The sequence below is a fragment of the Panthera tigris genome, chromosome D1 (genome assembly GCF_018350195.1).
Source record: "Panthera tigris isolate Pti1 chromosome D1, P.tigris_Pti1_mat1.1, whole genome shotgun sequence".
NCBI classification, from domain to species: Eukaryota; Metazoa; Chordata; class Mammalia; order Carnivora; family Felidae; genus Panthera; species Panthera tigris.
In genome coordinates, this window is record NC_056669.1 from 14,618,586 (window position 1) to 14,637,985 (window position 19,400).

At 50.3% G+C, this 19,400-nt stretch overlaps 1 protein-coding gene across 3 annotated transcripts in view; it reads right to left on the reverse strand.

Moving 5' to 3' along the window:
* SIK3 (SIK family kinase 3) overlaps positions 1 to 19,400 on the reverse strand; it is a 238,153-nt gene that overhangs the window by 12,471 nt on the left and 206,282 nt on the right. The window contains exons 7-21 of one of the 3 annotated variants that reach the window (XM_042959566.1): positions 18,161 to 18,279; positions 17,500 to 17,610; positions 17,116 to 17,259; positions 16,610 to 16,687; positions 16,052 to 16,161; positions 14,582 to 14,735; positions 14,163 to 14,285; positions 10,972 to 11,042; positions 8,589 to 8,732; positions 4,645 to 4,795; positions 3,780 to 3,905; positions 3,446 to 3,531; positions 2,837 to 2,946; positions 1,541 to 1,880; positions 56 to 945 (exon numbers count right to left, since the gene is read on the reverse strand). In XM_042959566.1, the coding sequence (XP_042815500.1) occupies positions 56 to 945; positions 1,541 to 1,880; positions 2,837 to 2,946; positions 3,446 to 3,531; positions 3,780 to 3,905; positions 4,645 to 4,795; positions 8,589 to 8,732; positions 10,972 to 11,042; positions 14,163 to 14,285; positions 14,582 to 14,735; positions 16,052 to 16,161; positions 16,610 to 16,687; positions 17,116 to 17,259; positions 17,500 to 17,610; positions 18,161 to 18,279 (2,757 nt within the window). Of the gene's footprint in view, positions 1 to 55; positions 946 to 1,540; positions 1,881 to 2,836; positions 2,947 to 3,445; positions 3,532 to 3,779; positions 3,906 to 4,644; positions 4,796 to 8,588; positions 8,733 to 10,971; positions 11,043 to 14,162; positions 14,319 to 14,581; positions 14,736 to 16,051; positions 16,162 to 16,609; positions 16,688 to 17,115; positions 17,260 to 17,499; positions 17,611 to 18,160; positions 18,280 to 19,400 lie in introns of all 3 variants that reach the window. The other 2 variants (XM_042959565.1, XM_042959567.1) reach the window with 2 other exon arrangements.

A 19,400-nucleotide genomic window follows, 5' to 3' on the forward strand; every position in this document is an offset into this window, starting at 1 on the left:
GTTAGGTGAATGAGGACAGACAGGCCTGGGACTTTTACATCGAAGGGACTCTTACCTCGGCTGGACACCTTGTTTCTACCGAATGCAGCAGGTGGCTGATGCCGGTAGGGATGTACCCCCAATTCCTGTGCGTGGCTCACAGTTCCCAGTAAAGATTCGGGGTCCCCGGGTCCGCCAGTACTCAAGAGTAGGGTGCTGTCACGGCAACCTCTGGTCGCTGTACTGGGGCTCGTCCTGTCTGGAAAGCCACCCTTGGCCGCCTCACAGGGGCCCTCCTCTTCCATGCTCTCCGAGTGCGTGAGCACTGGCTGCTGAGCGTACCCATGGGCCGGGCTGGGGGAGGAAGCCTGAGCCATGCGTTCCTGTGCCCTGATTTGGAGAAGGTGCTGGGGGCTGGTGTGGTGGTGGTGATACGAGTCGGCATTCTGATACGATAAAGCCTGGCGCTCTGTCATATTCTGTCCCCCGAGACCGGGAGCCAGACTCCCGGCGTCCCCCTGGCTCATGTGCCTGAACAGCTCCTGGTACTCTTGCTGCTGCTGTTGCTGCTGTTGCTGCTGCTGCTGCCGCTGCCTTTTAACGAGCTGTGCAAACTCTGCCGGGGGCAGCCGAATGTCCGAGTGGCCGGTGAGTGAGTGCCGGGGGGAGAGCAGTCCTTGGAGGATGTGGGGTACCTGCTGGTGTCGGGTATAGTCTGGCGGCGTGGGGGACAGCAGGGCTTGCTGCAGCGCCGACGTAGTATAGTGCGGTGGCTGCTGATGCGCGCTGGGAGGGAAGGTGGGCGATTGGTCAAGTGGAGGGACTTTCAGGGCTTGGGTTGGAGGGAACCCCACTCCTGTTGAAGGGCTGTAGCTGCTGGGGGAACCCCGGGACTGGTCCGAAAACAGATGGGGGTGTAAATGCGCCTGGTCGTAGTTAGCAGGGGAGAACCGATTCACGTTCAAGCTGCAGACACAAAAGGGAGTGAGTACCGGGCATCCACGTCGCGAGAGCGCTAGACTCCCCCGGGGCCAGCTACCACTCTTCCTCAGCAGGGAGCCCCCGGCACAGAGAACTGGGGTGCGGCAGGGGAGGTGGGCGTGCAGGCCCCACCCCTGCTCATTCGCTTCTCCGGGAACTTCAAGAGACACGGGGTGCTGTGTGCGAAACAGATCCAGCTCCCGTTTGAAGACGGCAACTTGGCCTATTGTACAGCATTATCGGAGCGACTAAAGCACCGATCTCTTAGAGTAAGAGTGGCAGGGAGGGAAAGAAGCCTAAGGAAACAGACAAGGGACAACTGGAATTTTGAGAAATTCCTCTAATAGGGCCATTCTCTTCTTTGCAGACACAGAGGAAGGCAGCTTTGTCATTTTCCTCCTCTGTCAATAAACGGGTTTCAGATTCACCCCCTAGCCACCCGCCCTGACGTTAGAAAGGGGGAGACGGGCACAGCCCAGCCAGACGAGTTCTCCTCCCCTTCTCCCCTCTCACCCTGCTAAGGGGCTTCCTCCCACCCGGACCACCTAGACAGATGGCTGGTGACTTCAGGCAGCCTCACCTGTGGGCCTCCGCGCTGTCGGCACTCAGCTGCTTGGACAGGGGGCGGTGCCCATAGCTGAAGGCGGCCATCAGGTTGGTACGGTGCTGCATCTGAATCTGACTGGCACTGGGGCTGATGGACATGCCCCGCCCGGCAGAGCCCGCAGCGGCCCCCGGCATGCCTCCGAGCATGTCAACAGGCTCCTGTACTTGGATGGTCACCTGCTGTGACTGGGCGGGCTGCTGTATGCCCAGGCAGGTGAGGGCCATGCTGGGAGGGGGGGAGCAGTTCTCAGGCTGCTGCTGGTAGACAGCGCTGCGGGAGGGTAAGCCCGGAAACTGGGAGGGCGACGCAGCACCTGGAGAGAGAGGAACCTTAGAGTCACCAAACGCCTGGGCTGTGTGCCAGCTGGAGGCAGCAGGAGCCAATGAGGACACTCAAGCCAGACGCCATCTAGATCGGTGCTTCACAAACTTTGGCGTGTGGAAGACTCATCTGGAGGGCTGGGTAAAACACAGATTCCTGGGTCCTACCCCCAGAATCTGTATTTTCAAGTAAGTTGTCTGAGAGCTGGTCCCAGACTACTCTTTGAGTAGCTCTGATCTAGGGCAGTGCTTATCAAACTCACACATACATGCAAATGGCCCAGCGATCTTGCTAAAATGCAGACTGTGACTGAGCAGGCTCGAGATGGGACCTGAGACTCTACTTTTCCTGCTGGTATTGTTGGTCGGGGGACCCCACGTTGAGTAGGCAGGGCCCAGAGACCAATTCAGACTCTTCAGGGGATCTACACGGTGTGGCGTTACTTAAGAGACTATCAGTTTGGGCAATACTAAATCCTCAGATCGCCGGTCTCGGAAGACCCATACCAATTAGGGAACACTCATCTTTCCCTCCTCCTAAACACCCACAAGAGAGGATCCCACGCGTGCAACGGAGAACCAAATGGAGGCACGACAATGGGGAAGGTTCTGGTAGCAGCTTTTTATTTGGTAGGGTCGGAGGGGGTTTTATCGAAAATATTAATAACAACCTTTATCGAGAACTATCTTGTGCCAAAGACTTCTAAGTGCTTTTCAGATTTATTCATTAAATGCTATTATTTTCGCTCTTTTACATTTGGAAAAGTGCAGGCATGCAGAAGTTAAGTAACCTATCTGAGGCTGCACAGCTAAGGAGGTGCTGGGACCAGGATTCAAACCAAGGCAGTCTGACTCCAGAGCCTGTACCCTTAAATCCTATTGCACTCAACACGAGGACTGACTTTCTCCAGGTGGCTTTTCATGGCTCAGTCTAAGGCCCTGCACTCACCGTGAGACTGGATCATGGCGCCACTCATGGGGGGAGGACTATTACTGGGTGGTCTGAAGAGATGGTTGTTGGGGTGGCTGGGGGGTGGGCTTGAAGGCTGGATCCGTAACCTTAAAAACAAAACAAGACCAAACCAAAAGACAAAACCAGATAAATAAGTAAATTTCCTGAGCTGACAATATAACCCCTGATGTTACTTTCAGTCACAGGATACACATAAGCAGAAACTTTTTTTTTTTTTTTTAGTTTTGATAAGACTCCGGGCTAGAAAAATATCCATAAACCACCTACCACAGTGTATTTAGGACCCACCCACGTCTTATCTTCCCAGACTTCGCAAAGGGAGGCACAGGTCACTGTGGGCCTGCGTCCGGGCCTGTCTTGCTGCCAGATTACTATGCCTGTGGGGCTAAGAAAATGAAGTGGCACAAGGACCAAATAAAGGCAGGATTTCAGGGAGGCAGCTAACGTTTAAGTCGACCTCTCCACTTTTCATGTATGTTCTCCCGAGACGAACGCTACAGTCAGTCCAAGTCCCCCATACGAGTCGGGCCAAGGACGGCGAGCCACGGAGACAGCGGCTTGGGCGTGAAACAAGTGCTTCGTTACCTCTGGAGCTGGTGGGTGAGGAGGGCTGGCTGATTTTCACATGCAGCCTGGAGAGGTGGAGAAGGCTGAGGAGGACAGATAGAATCCTAAACATGTGGGGGAAAGGAGAAGAAGGACCGTGAGCCCGCAGATGAATCGGAGCTGTTCCCAGGAAGGCCAGAAACAGAAACAGCGGTCTGTGACTGAGGTTCATGCTCTGGCGGTTCATCGGAAAGTCCGGTTACCTCTCCTCACACGCGCCAACCACAAACACAAGTCCGCTCTGCCCTGCGCGGCCTCCTCCGAGACCCTCACGCCCCACACAAGCTGGAGACAGCGGAGAGCGGAGGCCCACCTGGATCTGCTGCTGGAGGATCTGGTGGTGCTGCTCCTGCTGGTACAGCACGTGCTGCTGCTGGGTCTTCTCCAGGGCTCTTTCGTCAACCTGCCCCCCGTACATCTTCTGCAGCTGCTCACACTCCTGAAGGGAGAGGCAGCTCGTACGGGTGGGCTGCAACCGCCCCCCCCCCCCCTGCAGCGACGTCAGCAGATGCAGACCTGCCCCCCGAGGTCTCGTGGGCAGAAAGAGCCCCGAGAGAGGACGGGGGTCCTCGGAGGGCAACTGACGCACGTATGCGGGTATTCGTGTACTCGATATATTCACCTTCCGTGTTGGGTGAGTGAACGGAAAAGGCCAAGAGGGGCCCGCGTGTGAGAGAGGGCGGCCGGTGTGCAATCCGCATACGAAGCACACGTCGCCTGGAGCCTGGCCATCAGAGAGGCAGGAAGGACGGTGGCCCTTCACACAAGCCTGGAGGTACACTTCCTTCCTTTGGGAGCGCCACTCCCTCCCCACCAGAGGGTGTGCTGGGCGGTAACAGCACTGAGCGGGTTCCAGCAACGGCCAGTGCCCAGAAGTCAGGAGCAGAATGCCAAGCTTGCTTAGAGGTATCTTCTCTGGGGCTTCCCACTGAAACCCAAGCCCGGAGGTCCCTCTCTAAACATTACACTGACAGGAGAAAAACCCAGGCCCCTCGTGGGCTGAGCAAGTTTGATCCTGGGGAAAGCTGTACACACCAGGGAGTAAGCAAAGAACGTTGGGAAGCTACACGGATCTGAACCTTGACACGAACGGGCCGAGGTTTGCCACCCCGGTCCTCCACGCTATTGCTCTGCGTTCCCCACGCTTCTCCAGAGGTGCCTGCCGTCTCTCCCATTACCTGCTGCAGCTGTTTGATGCTGCTGCTGTTGGCCAGCTTTTCCAAGTGAGCTTTGAAGGCCTGGATGCTTGCAGCCCCATCTGAGAACCGGCGCACGGGGGAGAAACGCTCCGTGGGGAGGTGCAGGGTGTTGGAGTCCTTGTAGGTAGAGCTAAATACATGGGAAGAGAAGGTCAGGGGCGAGCACTCAGGGCCTTTGACCACATCACCCAGGGACTGCTGTTCCAGAAGAACGCAAAGATGGCTGGCTGCACGTGCAGCCCTGTCTGCGTATTACGCCATTGCCAGGCCATGTCCAGAGGCCAGCCACTTCCCTAGCCTGCTGCCCTTTACAGAACTCCAGCTGCACGTCTTCCGTGTCCACTTACCTTGAGCTGGCTTAATTTCCAAGCCCGGTGAGGTCCTGGAATCAAACACTTCCAGTTCTTACAAATACACTAGGTCAGAGAGAAGAGCCTCTCCGTAGCCCTCAGGCCAAGCTGTATGGGGGCTCTTGTTTTCATACTCGGGACTCTCTAGCGTCTTTCGAAACCTAAAATTCACCGTCTGACCCAGTTTTCCCTGAGCAGTACTCTCTGTATGACCCGAAGGAAACTACAGTCAGCTTTGTGGCAAAGGCCTGGCTTGGAAGTCAAAGGTTCGGTGCCAGAAAGTGGAGGGTGGAGGTTCGTGTGGGAGGAAAGTGCGGGGGGGGGGGGGGGGGCGGCTTCTGATCCCCAGATGGAGACAGCACATTCTTAAGGAACGTGGGCCTCAAGATCCTGCACACGAAACCGGTCAACGCAAATAAGGTTGCCCGCTGTGAAAATTCACTGCCCAGAGCGGCATGCCTCCCCCCAGCCCCCTAACAACAGAGGAATCGTGTGGACTGCCTACAAAACCCCACTGCTCAGTCAGAGCACAGCCAGTATCTCACAGAGAGAAAGAATGACAGCATCAGAGTCAGAAGCTAACACCTTTGTCACCTAATCAGAACGAGATGTTTATGGGTTGAGGTAAGCAGATAAAAGACTGCCCAGGCAGCATTCCAGCAGCTGATGGAGAGGATCAGGGTTTCAGGTCCAGGGCGGAGATGGTATCACACTGAACCACGGGTGAGATGCTGTACCGCCTGGCTAGCTGCTCGCTCTGGACTGAAGCAGAACAAGGCTAAGGAAGCAGGGTGAGCAGCGAGCTCAAATACAATGCAGATGGGGAGGGCCTCGGAGGCTCTGATGGCTGCGTGCAGAGCAGTCAGCAGTCAGGGGTCCTGGCCGTGGGGGAAAGCCCTCTGCCCTGCCTTCGCGAAGAAGGACTTTGGGGTCAGGTTCCACCCGAAGCTCGGCACGGAGGTGCGTGAGGTGCACGCAGGACAGGAGCATGGACACACAGATGTAACACAAAAGACACGTGACTTTGGCAGACACACTCCAGAGGCAGCAATCACGAAAGCCTCTTTCCAGGAACACCTCAGTACTTCCTAGTCTTGTTTCTACTTCGAGGGTCTGGAGTCAGAGCAGGCAAATAATACTGTTTTCTCCTAAAATCAGAGCCTCAGGCTTTCAATATTTTCTGACACTGGACCCGTTTCGGATTCCCTCAGAAAGCTGTGCTCTTCGGGTGGTGAATACGACCTGACTGCACAAAACCCACTCTCTTCTGTCAGAGTGGCAACTCCCAGGCCCAGGTGTTTCATGACTTTTCCAGAAGCTCAGGACTGACCCAGGTCAGTTGGGCACAGAAACTCGAGAGGGACGGTTCCGATGTAGTTGCTCATTTCGGAAGCACTGACAAGACCGATTCGTGTTTTACGTTTATCAGCAATCATGTTTGAGCTCGGGACAGCCTCCTATGAGGCTGATATTCCCACCACACTTTTCGAACAGGAACTTGGTTCCCCGCCTCAAAAAAAAAAATCCATTCTGTGTTCATTTTTTAAATTACACTTAAAGTAAGTTTTTTTTTTTTTGTTTAATTTTAAATTATACACTTTCAGGATTGAAAAGGTTGAGGAGACCCCTCTTCTGTCCCCACGCCGGACTTCATGAATTATACCCTGGAAGAACAGATGTCTATGCTGTTTTTAAACCATTTCCTCCAAAAAATGAGAGGGATTCAATAATCTGTCTCGGCCGCCCATGTCCAGTGTTTTACGGCTTTGCAAAGTGTCTCTTTTCCTCTGAAGACTGACTGCGGTCTCTGGTGTTGCCATATTTCTATAGTAACCCCCTCCGCACACACCAGTTTGCATCAGTGCCCCACCTCACACAAGGCGCCACTCATCGAACGTTCATTCCAATTCAAACTCGCTTGACCACAGGAAACCCTTGAAACACTCTACCGAGAGCGTCCGCATGAAAGCAGACGGCGGACAGATTTTTCAGCGGGCCCGGCCCTGACAGGGAGCCGTGACACAAACGGGGCTGTTGCCACCGTGGCCTTCCTCACTAAACAAGCGTAAACAGGCCCGAGACTCCGCGATAAAGCCTGACTGTGGGGCAGGTGCCTGTGGGGCAGGTGCTTCACGTTTCCCCACGAAGACTATCTCCTGAGGAGTGCGTTCGATCAAGTCGGGACACCCGACGGACTTCAGCTCAACTGCAGACCCTGACAAAGGCTAAAAAACTGTCAGGCTGTGGAGGCAGGGAGGACAGAAACAAGGAGGAACAAAGAGACAGAGGTTCTGTTAGGTAACAGTGGAGAGCTCAGAGCTGTTGAGAAATCACAGAAAATTTATGGTGGGGGTTGGGGTGGGGTGGGGAGAGGCAGCCCTCCAATAACTACTCCGAGGACCTTTCCGAGCAGTGCCCTCACAGCGCAGGTCCTGAGAGAGTCTCCTGGGAACAACACTGTCTCTCCGGGCCAGGGACACCGTTTTATTTGAGAGCCGCCATTCCTGCTAGTCCCTACCGGACCATTTTTACTGTTATTCACGGTCATCTAGAAGAGCTTATCTGCCTTCTCTCAGAGTTGCCAACGCAGCACTGATTATGTCTCAGTCTGCACAGAGTCCACCTGTCCCTGCTGATTGTGTGGACGCCTGACGGGGAACTAGTCACAATAAAAACACTGTTGTCAAGCTCGCCAGTGTGAGCTGGCAACCAGATTTAATAACAACGCATTCACAAACTTCCTTTCCTTGGAACCTGACTGCTTTTCAACTTTCCCAAGTAAGGCTGCTTTCACCATCCTCCCAACGAGATGGAAATAAAATGAGCTCTAGCAATCGGTGGTGGCTTGGAAAGTGTGGCCCATGAGACGGGGGACAGCTTTGGGGTGGACACAGCTAAGAACTGTAGTCGTCGAGGTGTCTGCAGAAGGTAGTCCCCTTCTTAAGCCAGAGGCAGGGGTCACTCCCCTGTGCTCCCAGGCTTACTTGTACTCAGTTTTATGACGTTTCCTTGGCCAGGAAGCTTAAGCTTGTTATTTCTTCAAGAGGATGAATTACAAATGTAACAGAGACCTAGCAAAAGATTTCAGCCTTCAGAATATTATTGCAAGAATGACTTCTTGAGCACAACACTCAAGAGAATGCAGTATCTCTGCTCCACCATTCACAAAGGGATGCTCCTTCCTCCATGTCCAAGCTCACTGTTCAGTGGTGACATGGTAAGAAATGCTCAGGCTTTGGAAGGTGACGGGTTACTAAGGGTCCAGGCTATCGATATGGCTACAAATCCTCCCATTTCCAGCTGGCCTCCTTGCAGGTTTCAAGTTCAATCTCATCTCTGAGTCAACACCTAGAATCACGAGAATCAACTGCAGACCATAAACATGTCTACAAGGGAAAGGGAAAGAAGAATCTCGTACTGCCCTGCGCACTGCTTAGTGAAAGGAGCTGAGAAGATGTGAGCTCAGGATGCTGTCTGAAGCCTCGATGCGGGTCACCGTCACTGGAAGCACAGCAAGGAGGGTGCCTGCCCGATGAGCCTCGAGGAGCTCACGTAGCTCATGTGGCTACTCACCGATGCTGATCAGGTACCAGGTGAGGAGGCCAGACCCGGGAACGGAAAGGCTGCTGTCCTAGCTGCCGCTGTAGGTCCGGTGGGATCTCAGCTGTAGGGTTGGTCATGGCCAGTGTGTGCCTTTTGGACCTATTTGCCAAGTACCTGCAACAGGCAGGAACACATTTCATAGTAAAAAAGACAGACAGGAATGTTCCTCAGCAAGAAGCATCAGAAGTTCATCCAAAGCGCTCAGAATGAAATCGTGCCAGAGCTCAGAAAGGGCTCAGCGGCAAACAGATCCCTGGCTGGATGGAAGTGAGACACGTTCAGCTGGCCAACAAAAGCTGGCTTACCGCTGCAGCGGCTGGATTCGGGACCTGAGAGCAGCCACCGAGAGAAGAGAGAAAACAGATGGGAGCTCACAAAGAAGATCGATTTTCCTTACTGCATGCCATTTGAAAGAAGAATTTGTTTCCCACTTGTTAATTTTATTCCTCTTTGCCCTCCAAATTTCCAAAATCCAAGTTGGAGGAAAGGAGCCCTAAGAGTTATTCCTAGAGATGAGCCAAGAGAGATATTCAGAAGGGCTCCATGGAGTCTTTAGATCCCAATGGCCCCTGGGTTTTGAGACTGTCCTCACTTGTAAGTCCTTCCAACTGTGGCTGAGCGCTTTCAAGACCCCCCTTCCCTCCTGCCCCATGATTGTAAGTCAATCATCAGAGAAGAAACACGGACATTGTCCCGAGGGAACCACATTCTCTAGAGGATGAAGAAATGAAACCACACGAAATGTTCAGAATTGGTTTTAGGGGAAAAAAAGGCAAGGCGAGAAAAACTCAAGTTTCAAAAGCTTAGGAATTGACAAGCTAATGACTTTTATTCTAATGATCTATTGGATCCACTACTTAGTCAATAGCAAACATAAGCTATGGGCCCCCCTTCATCTAGCTGACGGCTTCCTCCTGTCACTGCTGCTCTTCCTGGGTGTGCACAGAAGAAGCATTATCCCTCCCCATTACATCAGCACTGACGGGCTGACGTACCCCATCTAAATACCCTTCAAATGTTGGTCTCGAGAAAAAAGAAGGTGGAGCCGGAGGAAGTAAAATCCAAGACAAAGAAGATAAAGTGATACGCAACTATCTAATTAATTACGGTAGAAAGGCAGGAAGTTTCCTAGTTTTTTTTTTTTTTTTTTTTTCCAGGACACCAGCAGGGCCCATCAGCAAACTATAGAAACGACAGCATCAAGAGGGGAAAAAAGAAAAGAAAAAAAAAGGTTACCACAATTTTTCTTCTACTGGCTGACCCGCCTGCCAACACCCTGTTCTCCACTCTTCTTTCCAAATGGGACCAGCTTCTTTTTGAACAGCAGCTCTCACATACAGAGCTGCTGGGGGTAAGAAGAGAGTACTGGCCAGCAACCGTCAGGTTCTTAAAAAGTGGTCTTGCTTCATTCTTAACTACTTTGCCCATTTAAGCTAAAAACAGTTAACGGACTATAGAGTAATTAGTGGTATGTCAACTGGCCCAAGAGAAAGCCATCAGCGGTTTCGTACCCATTTGATAAAGACACCCAAAGTTTCCCCGAGAGCCCATGAAAACCATTTTATTTCAACTTCCCTCAAGGGAAAAACATATAATCTTGAAGGACACCTGTGTTTCTGGGAAAATACATGCTGGATTCTGGTCCAAACCGCCCCCACCCCCGCCCCGGCCCTTCCCGGGAAATAAGAAAGACAATTCCCACGGGGGGTGGGGGGGGCATGCACGGGGCTGCAGACCACGGCTAACGGGGGCTGAGGTAAAGTGAACAGTACAGCATGCCTGATGGTCACTGCCGTTCTCTGCGAGTTAGGCATCTCTCAACAAGGTTCTGCAAACAATGGATATCTGCATCTGTCCCTGGCCCGAATCCCATATTCTTTTGTCATTATCTCTTTGTTGGTACAAGGGGATGGAAGAAGCACGCGGCAAACAGTACGAGAGGCATTCATTCTCCTGGAAAGGAAGAGTCCATGCCAGAGGTCCATGGCCAGACTAGCTAGGATCACTGTCATCCCAGATCGCCAATTCCTTTTCAGTAAACAGTTCTTGGCAGGTAGGAGCAGGCTTTGCGCCTGGTGAATACTATCGGAGTTGCAAATATGAAGGCAGGGGGCAAGTAAGGAAGGAGGGAGGAGAGAAAAAGTTCTTATGGTTATTGCTGTCACTTAGGGGACTTCCAGTGGTGCTTACAGAAATGACATTTTCTGGGTAGTCTTCTGTTACTTCCATGTGGGGAGGAACATGCCATCTGGCTTGAGCAAAGAGACCACACAAATGTTGAAGCGACCTTTCGTTGGTTGCAGGGGGAGCCTGCCCAAGGACGCTCTGCGAGCACTGCCAGATGTCACATTACCTCTGCACAGCTTCCTGGTCTGGCTCCCCATCTGAGCTCTCCTCGTCCACAGGGGTAACTGCCGGCGCTGCCTGGAGAGAGACAGGAAGGAAAAGCTCAAGGTGGCGCTTCTTCCGTAGGAGCTCTTATTCTAGAAACCGGACGTGGGACAGGCCTTTCTGTTCACTTTCTTATTTACGAAACTTTCCCAGGACCCCTGGGTTATACAGGACTTTGACAGGCCCTTCTAGCGTTCCATTTTTACCTCGCTCGGGTGGTTTTAATTTGGATTTCTTCCTCTGAGTCATCTTCATTCATTCATTTATTCATCCAACAAAGAGCTGAATGCCTACTATGTTCCAGGATAAAATGTGAATTCACAAATACAGTTCTTGCCCTCATTTTACAGTCCAGTGGAGGACAGAGACAAGTAAACAGATAATTACACAATAGCATGCCCAAGTCCTCTAACGGCATCTCGGGGGGATGTAACACTTCATCTGAGACCTGAAGGGTAGACAGGAGCTGGCCGCGCATGGAGGAAAAGGGTCACAGCCTTCGGGGTTTCTAGGCTGAGAGAAAAGAGCAGGCCTGCAGGTGTCTGAGGACCTGAAAATACAGTAGAAGCTTGTTTACCTGGAATGTCTAGGCACTGACCTGTTGTTTCATATTAATGTTATCACCAGTGTTCAGATGTCTCTAGTGCCAGAAAAGCGTGATGGTTTTTTAACAGCACATTTTAGTACACATGTAATTGTGCAGTTGCGATTCAATGCTTGAAAATAGCTGTCACCCACCCAAACACACACGTGCACTGAGAACCACCACGATGCACGCGTTATTGTGTCATCCTCATCTACATGAGGATGGGAGTGCTGAACATCCTTCATAGCTCCTCACAGCCTGGTGGCTCTCATAATCACCATACTTCAGGCACTAGAGCAAAATGTCATACTTCCATTATCACAAAAGAGCTTTTCTTTTTTTTTTTTCTTAATGGACGATCACGATAAAACAAAACAAAAACTTTGGGAGTAATTCCAATGTTTAAATACTGCTAGGGTGTTCAGATCCCTTACTATAGTTCCTTGAGGCTGGAGTGAACAGGGTTAGGCAGGAAGTGGCCATGGATGAGGCAGGAGAGGGATACGGTGGTCAGTTATAAATGGCCTTGAATACCACATTAAGAAGTATATTTTGAGGAGCGGCAGCGGTGAATCACTAAAGGATTTCAGGCAGGGACATGATGTTAATAAAATTTGTACTCTAGAAAGCTAGCTTGCTCGAGTTGCATTGTGAGAAGGACTGGTGGTGGGGATTAGGGGACAAGACCGGAGGCAAGGAAGCTAGTTAGGAGGCCACTGTGTCAATCTCGGCAAAGGATGACAGCAGCTTCCGGAAGGAGCGGTGGAGGACGGAAGTAAGGTGCTGGATAATTGACTTGAGACAGGGATGAGGGAGAGGGAAGAGTTAAGACAGATCCCACATTTCTAGCTTGTGTAACCAGGAGAACAACAGTGCCAGTCACTGTCACCCAGGAGGAGAAACAGGTTACACGCAGTCATTTGAGGACATGTCGAATTAAAATTGTGAGGACTTCTGGGATAGCCAACTAAATCTCTGCCGGAGGCAGTCAGCTGTGCGAAGTGGAGAACGCAGAAGAGAAGAGGGTTCTGAGCTGAAGAATCACTCGGTAACTGAGATTATGCGAGTGGACAAGATCATCCAGAGAGAGTGTGTAAAATGAGATGGAAAGAGGGCCTAAGATAAAATGTGGGTTTCACGGACTTCAAGGAACAAGCAGAAAAAGGAACCGGAAAAGGAGAGGCAGGAGGAAAATGAGAATGTAGTATCACAGAAGCCAAAAGAAGACAGTATTTTAAAGAGAAAAAAATGGTCAGCAGTGACTAATACGATTGGAAGATCCAAAAAGATAAAGATTAAAAATGCCCACCAGATCTATCAACAAAAGTTTGTTAGTGACCTTGGCAAAAAGTTACAGTGGACAGAGTATGTCACTCTACCTCCCACAGAGCTGTTCCCGATCCTTCATAACCTACATTGTTCTTGTCCTTCCCTGAATGCCTCTGCCACCGCCTAGTCCACAACACTCACTCTGGCACTTAATGACACATGGCTTTTTACTATTATTCTGGCACTTCACATATGTTGATCCTTCCTTTTCCCGATAGCCCTGTTACTGGAAGTGTGGCCCACGGACCCGTGTTGGTCCACAAAGTGTTTTGTTACCAATCCATGGTAAAGTTAGTACAGAAATAAAGAGCAAGCTTTTAGAAACCTTTATAGCAATTTAACAGAGCAATTCTGTCTGTTGACAATCTAGCCTTGTATGTTGTATGTTTTAAAATTGTTATTTCTCTGATTATTCACTTCTTTGTATTTTACAAAGGTATTAATCTCATGATGGACTGAAGGGGGAAAAAGGTCCTCAACAAGAGGTACGTTGAGAAGCACAGCCCCAAAAACCTAGTAAGGGCTATGGATGTAATTAGCACCCAATCATGGGGTGCTGTAGGACTGAACGAATGAATGAAAGAATGAGTTTACCTACGACAGGAAAATAACCAGAACCCAGGGAAGGAAAAGAATCTTTGAAGGTTACCATTACGTGTGTGTGCGTGTATCTCTATATATACATATAAAATAAAAAAGATGGGACTGAGAGATGCCAACTGACTAGGTTAGAGTTTATGGAAGCCAAATAATCGACTAATCCAGGTTGTACCGAAAATGTGAAGTAGTGTTAATCAAGGAGAGAGGGCTGGTGCCAAGATAATCTTGCAAGCCAGTGTAAAGGGCAGTGCATTCTAGAGAAAGCTGTTAGGCGCCGCCCTCTGGCAGGGAGGAGTTACGGGGTGAGGGCGGTGTAAGTCAGGCCACTGCGACTCACTGTGGCCTGCGAGGCTGTGGCAGCACTCAAGGTGGGTGGGTGGGGGGGGGCCTGTAAGGGGCCCACTGAGGAAACAGGCTTCAGTGTAGCGACTGTTTGGTTAAGTAAAGGAGTTCGCCACACGTTAAGTCTGGAAAATCCTACAAGCCTGAAGAAAATGGGAATACGCTGAGCATCAGACGTTAGAGGAAGAGGACATTCCAATATTTAGGTTGGTGACCTTGGGTTCCCAGTCGTAGGCCCGCAACTTCTTTATCAAAAGTCTCTGAGAAAGTCGGTCGGGCCCTGTGCCGCTACTCACTGGTGTCATGGTGACAAGCGGGGAGGGTCCCCGTGGGCGCTTCAGCAGCTGCTGGGCATGTAGTTGGATGTTGGCTCCTCCATCCGATGCCCTCCGGCCGAGGGGGCCCATTCCATTCAGCAGCTGTAGGGTGGGAGGCTGTAAGAGGGACTGCTCCTGTCGCAAGTACAAGTGGGCAGGACAGAGCGGTGAGAGGGGAAAGGGGGAGGGAGAAAAGACCAGTACTCTGGCCCACTGAAATGAGGGGATCCTTCAAGTATGTACAGACTGATCCTCCCTGTCACCCAAGCTGCTGTGCAAGAGAAATCAGCCTTCGCTATAGGGATACCCTTAAATCCTGGGCGAGGTCCCTCAAAGGCTCTCAGAGGAAGCTCAAATGTGTTCCTCCACGGGGCAAGTCCTCTCCCACATCCAGGTACCTTGTACTCAAGCTGACCAGTTGGTTGCAAGTTTTGCATGGGCAGCAGGTTGTGCATGAAGTTCATGTTAGTGGCCACCTGCAGGAATGGGGCCTGAGGGTTGACTCCAGGAAAACCAGGCAGGAGCTTCTGTAGGTCTTCCATAACTTCCGTGCTGGAAGGAAACAGGATGACAGAGGAGGTGGGTTAATGCTCTTACTCGGATCCCCAAACTGATGAAACTACTAAGTTCAGCACAACATATTTTACTTGTCTCCTTTCCTCCTCAATTTGTACTTCTAAGGCCCCAAAGCAAGGAGAAGCCTAGTGTATGGAATCTGGCTCTCTGCCATTCTACTGTTTGGGACTGGGGCTTGCTATTCATCATTGACCTCTCATGTACAACCAACAGCTTTGAGCCAAGAGGAAATAGTGGCACCGGTCCAGTTCGGGTTTTCAAAGCCTGGAGGTGAACAGCAAGTTTCTGGAGGACACAGACCATCCACTGAAACAATGGCTTCCCGAAGTAGCAACTGATTCACCAGGGAAAGAATGTAATTACTCCTGTCAGTGCCTGATGGGACAGATAAGTAGTGGATGTGCAGGGCTCTCATGCTCCAACAGTGAGGTTTACAGCATGCTTTCAAATAAGAGATCTTTCCAATGACAGAGTGACACAGGACTCCACCCCTCTGCAGCTGACAGTCTTCGGAGCCAGAATGTTCCCCTGTTGCCTGTTTGATCACAGGCCGAGAATGAGAAACGTAAAGCAAGCAATCAGCAGGCCTCGGGAGGCTTTTTTGGAAATCGCTCAGAGGAAAAAGGAATTCATAAGAACACTAGCTTTGCCCCTAATTGAACTCTCAAGAGAACTCTTGCTCTAACCTCCTCTTCCCAACAGAGTAGAGGAAATATCCAGAAAAGAGGTAAGGCTATTTTTAATGTTGAAAGTCTTCAAATGCAGAACAAACACAGACAGAGCCAGCCTTTGGTACATTTCCCCTTGTGAGGGCATCATGCTAAGGGACTGTTTGGGGAAAATGTTTTGGGAAACTGGTACTTACTTGGTACGGTTTTGGATTCTTGTTCACTTAGTTTAATTCTTAACTTACATAAATTACGCCATATCATTAGTCATCCCTTCCTAGTTGAGTTTTACATTAGAACATGTAGTAAACAACATCTCTGAAAGACGTCAAACTCAGATGAATTTTAAGGGGTACTTTTATTTGACTTAGAGCCAAGTCAATGTGATGACCGCGATGACTCACAGCCATCTGTGAGCCAAGATGCTACCATGCTCTTCACCAAAGTATTGTGATTAACTGACATGATGGCAGCCATCGGCCTACCACGTATCTACCAGAGACACTGAACTGGGTACACACATGTCGTGGCCACTGGATTCGATCTCATCTGGGAAACACAATAAAGCAGGAAAAAGGAACCATGATAGGAACTCAGAGTCAGGGCTGTTGGCCAGATACTCACCGTGGGTCAGCCACACCCACTGTGTGCCTCCTCATTGACAAATAGCGGACCAACGCTTCAGGGGAGGGCTCTTCACCCTCATCACTGTCCAAGTTCAATGTCCCATCCGGCTGTGGTGGAAAGAAATACAATCAAATCAGAAATCAAAAGTAACTCAAAACAAATAATTAATTAAAAAAATTTTTTAAGCTTATTTATTTATTTTGAGGGAGGGAGGGACAGAGAGAGAGAGAGAGAGAGAGAGAGAGAGAGAGAGAGTGAGCATGCAGGGAGGGGCAAAGAAAGGGAGAGAGAGAATCCCAAGTAGGTTCTGCACTGTCAGTGTGGAGCCCGATGTGGGGCTGTGAGATTGTGACCTGAGCCAAAACCAAGAGTCAGATGCTTAACCAACTGAGCCACCCACACGCACCGCACCCCCCCACACAAATTTTTTTAATTAAAAAAAAAAAAAAAAAGAAAAGAAATGAAAGGTAATTCTAAATAAGAAGCCAGGAAAAGCAGCAAAAATATGGGGAAGAAAATGGTTTGGGCTGACACCCATCAGAGGTCACTACTCGCCTCCACAATCTGGTTCTCAGGGTTGATTAGCTGCACCTGGGGAACGCTGATGTTCATGGTGGCACCGGCCTGCTCCGCCTGGAAAGTGGTACATATGTATATACCCTTACCTCAAGTGCTAGAGGGAAACAACAATGGTCTTTCAAAGGATTCTTGATTGCTTAAGTCTATGTTTCTACCTCTGAGTCTTTGGCTCTTCTGCCCTTAGGAGCTACAACAAGGAAGCATTCTTTAGAGAAAATAGTCTCTCTCAATGATTGACTGTTTCTTAAAAAAAAAAAAAAAAAAAGTAACTCTTGTTGCCCATCCTGAGTACTGGAATATCTTTCCATCCTCTCTGTCAAAGAAAGGTTCTGACCTCTGCTTGACAAGGAAGAGATGACAGACGGGAGGGGATGGAGGTAAGGAAGAACAGGTAACTCTCTTAGACTTAGTGAGCAGTGGGTACCCATCCCTCCTCCCCCGTGTTACTTGTCCTGAATCAGGTCACTGGAGTTATTGCCCACCTGGACATTGACTGGTGCTTGAAAGGCCATGGCACGGGGCAAGCTAGGAGGCGCTCCGACACGCAGGGTTTTGTGTCTCTTATGTCGATCACATAGCAGGCTGTAGATTGCACTATAGTGATCGTAGGCATCCGATCTTAATGACTAACAAGAGAGAAGGGAAAAGAGTAGAAAACCCTGGTGAAATGGCATGTCAGTAACCAAAACCCTTTCAATGGTACGGGAGAAGACCAAGCATCTCCTGGTCAAGGCTCCCTGAGGGGCAGAGGAAGAACAGGAAGAAAACAAACAGACTAAAGTTCCCAGGAAGGAGAAAACGTGGAAAGGGCAGGACAGAGGGAAAGCGGCTACACTTTACTTTGTTCTCCACTCCTTTAGAGATACCTGGAGTGTCCGTTCTTTGTCCAGTCCCATGTCCTCCATGGCCAAGAGGACTTCCTCGTTCAGGGGATCAATCTGTCTTTCTTCCTTTAATTGCTGGCATTCAGCTATTAACTGTAACATTAAAAAAAGGCAAGCTATCAAAGCCCCAATTCACCATGTCAAGATGGCATACCGTATATAATAAACAGGCTGTTCCATGCCCCCTAGCTTGGGATATTTTTGGCCTCAGACAACCCTGAGCAAGCAAGTCCTAGATACTCAGCTGCAGGCAGACAAGATCTCCATTTTCCTGAGGTCCTTTGGGATGGCCATAATGGTTTAAATAAAGGTATGCTACAGAAGCCACCGAACCGAACACACAAAGACAAGAGGAAGGAGATACCCCATGGTAGATGAGCAGCAAGAAATGTGGGCTGTTTCGACAGCCAAGGAGGGACTATGATTTGGGGACAAGCAGGAGGGACTGGTATCACTCTTCTCCAGCAACTCAGCTGGTTAAAAATTCCCTCTTGCTGGCATGCATCCCTTGCTGCTTGAGTAACACACAACAGTCTGTTCCCAGCACCCATCTTTTTGGGTCCTGGCCTGATTACGATCTCAGGCAAAAGGGACGGCTGGAGCTCTAAGGGGAGCTTCCTGAGGCAAGCAGCACCCAGCTCACCCTGTCAAAGTTGGGATCGGCGTCGCCCAGCTTCATCCACTTGTGCTTGCAGATCTGCTCCATCGAGAGGCGTTTACTGGGGTCTAACACCAGCATGTGGCGGATCAGGTGTTCACACTCTGCAACAGACAAGAAGAGCTCAGTCTCTTGTTCAGTCCCTTGTTCAGTCTCAACAAGGGAGGTACCCATGCAGCCGAGGAGCTCGAGGCAAGGCAAGCAGATGGATTTTCCAGCTCCTTGCTTCCAATTTGTCTCTCTTGCTCCTTACCTCACCACTTACTCCACAAGGGACTGGGCAAAGGCAGGAAGAGGCGGAGGATAGAGGCAGTGGGGTTAATACCTTCGTTAAAAGTCTGACCAGACAGTCTAGGGATAATCCATGAGTTTCATTTGTTTATATGATGTACAGCCCCACTTAACACAATTAATGAATAATGGAGTGTCCTCTAAAGAGATACAGTATCTTACGAAGTTCTCAAAACATTTAGTTCTACCTTCCTATATATATTACTACGTGCATACTAATGCTTCTGGCGTGGTGTCCAGAGCGCTCTTCCAGCCTCAAAATCCAAATTTCCAGTGGTCCAAGGTGTCGGAGGAGAGGCACAGGACACTCCCTACCCCACACAGGAACTCTGTTGCTTGCCTTACTTATCATCTTCTCAATGTTTACCTAAACACTCACAAGGGCACACAACTGGGCTCGGGACTACGGAGATTCAGATGAGTATTTTCTTGGACGGCTCATACTACATATTATGTTACAGAAAGTGCAATGGACTCACGATCAAGGAACCTATATTCTGATTTCAAAACCACCCTCTAAGTTTTGTCATCTGCAAGCTGGGGGTATTGAGGACGACGCGGGAGTAGTGCTTGTGTCGAAGACGGCGGCGATGATAAGAAGAGCAGTACTAACACACGGTCTCTGGAGCCTGGAACAACTCCTCTTCTCTCACCTCATCCCCACAGCAGTCCTAAGCAGGAAGGCACTATCGTCACTGCCGTTTTAGAGATGGTAAAACACAGGCACGGAGAAGTCAAGACACGTGGCCGAGATCACACAGTGAGTCAGATCCCAAAGCTGACAGTCCGATGCTTCGGCTGGCACCATTTAACCACGCGCCATGCTGCCTCTGGACTGCGCATGGCTGTGGACGGGACCCGAGCTCCTGAGCCATTCATTCAACATCCTCGTCCAGGCTACCATCATCTCTTGCTTAGACTCCTGCAAAAGTCT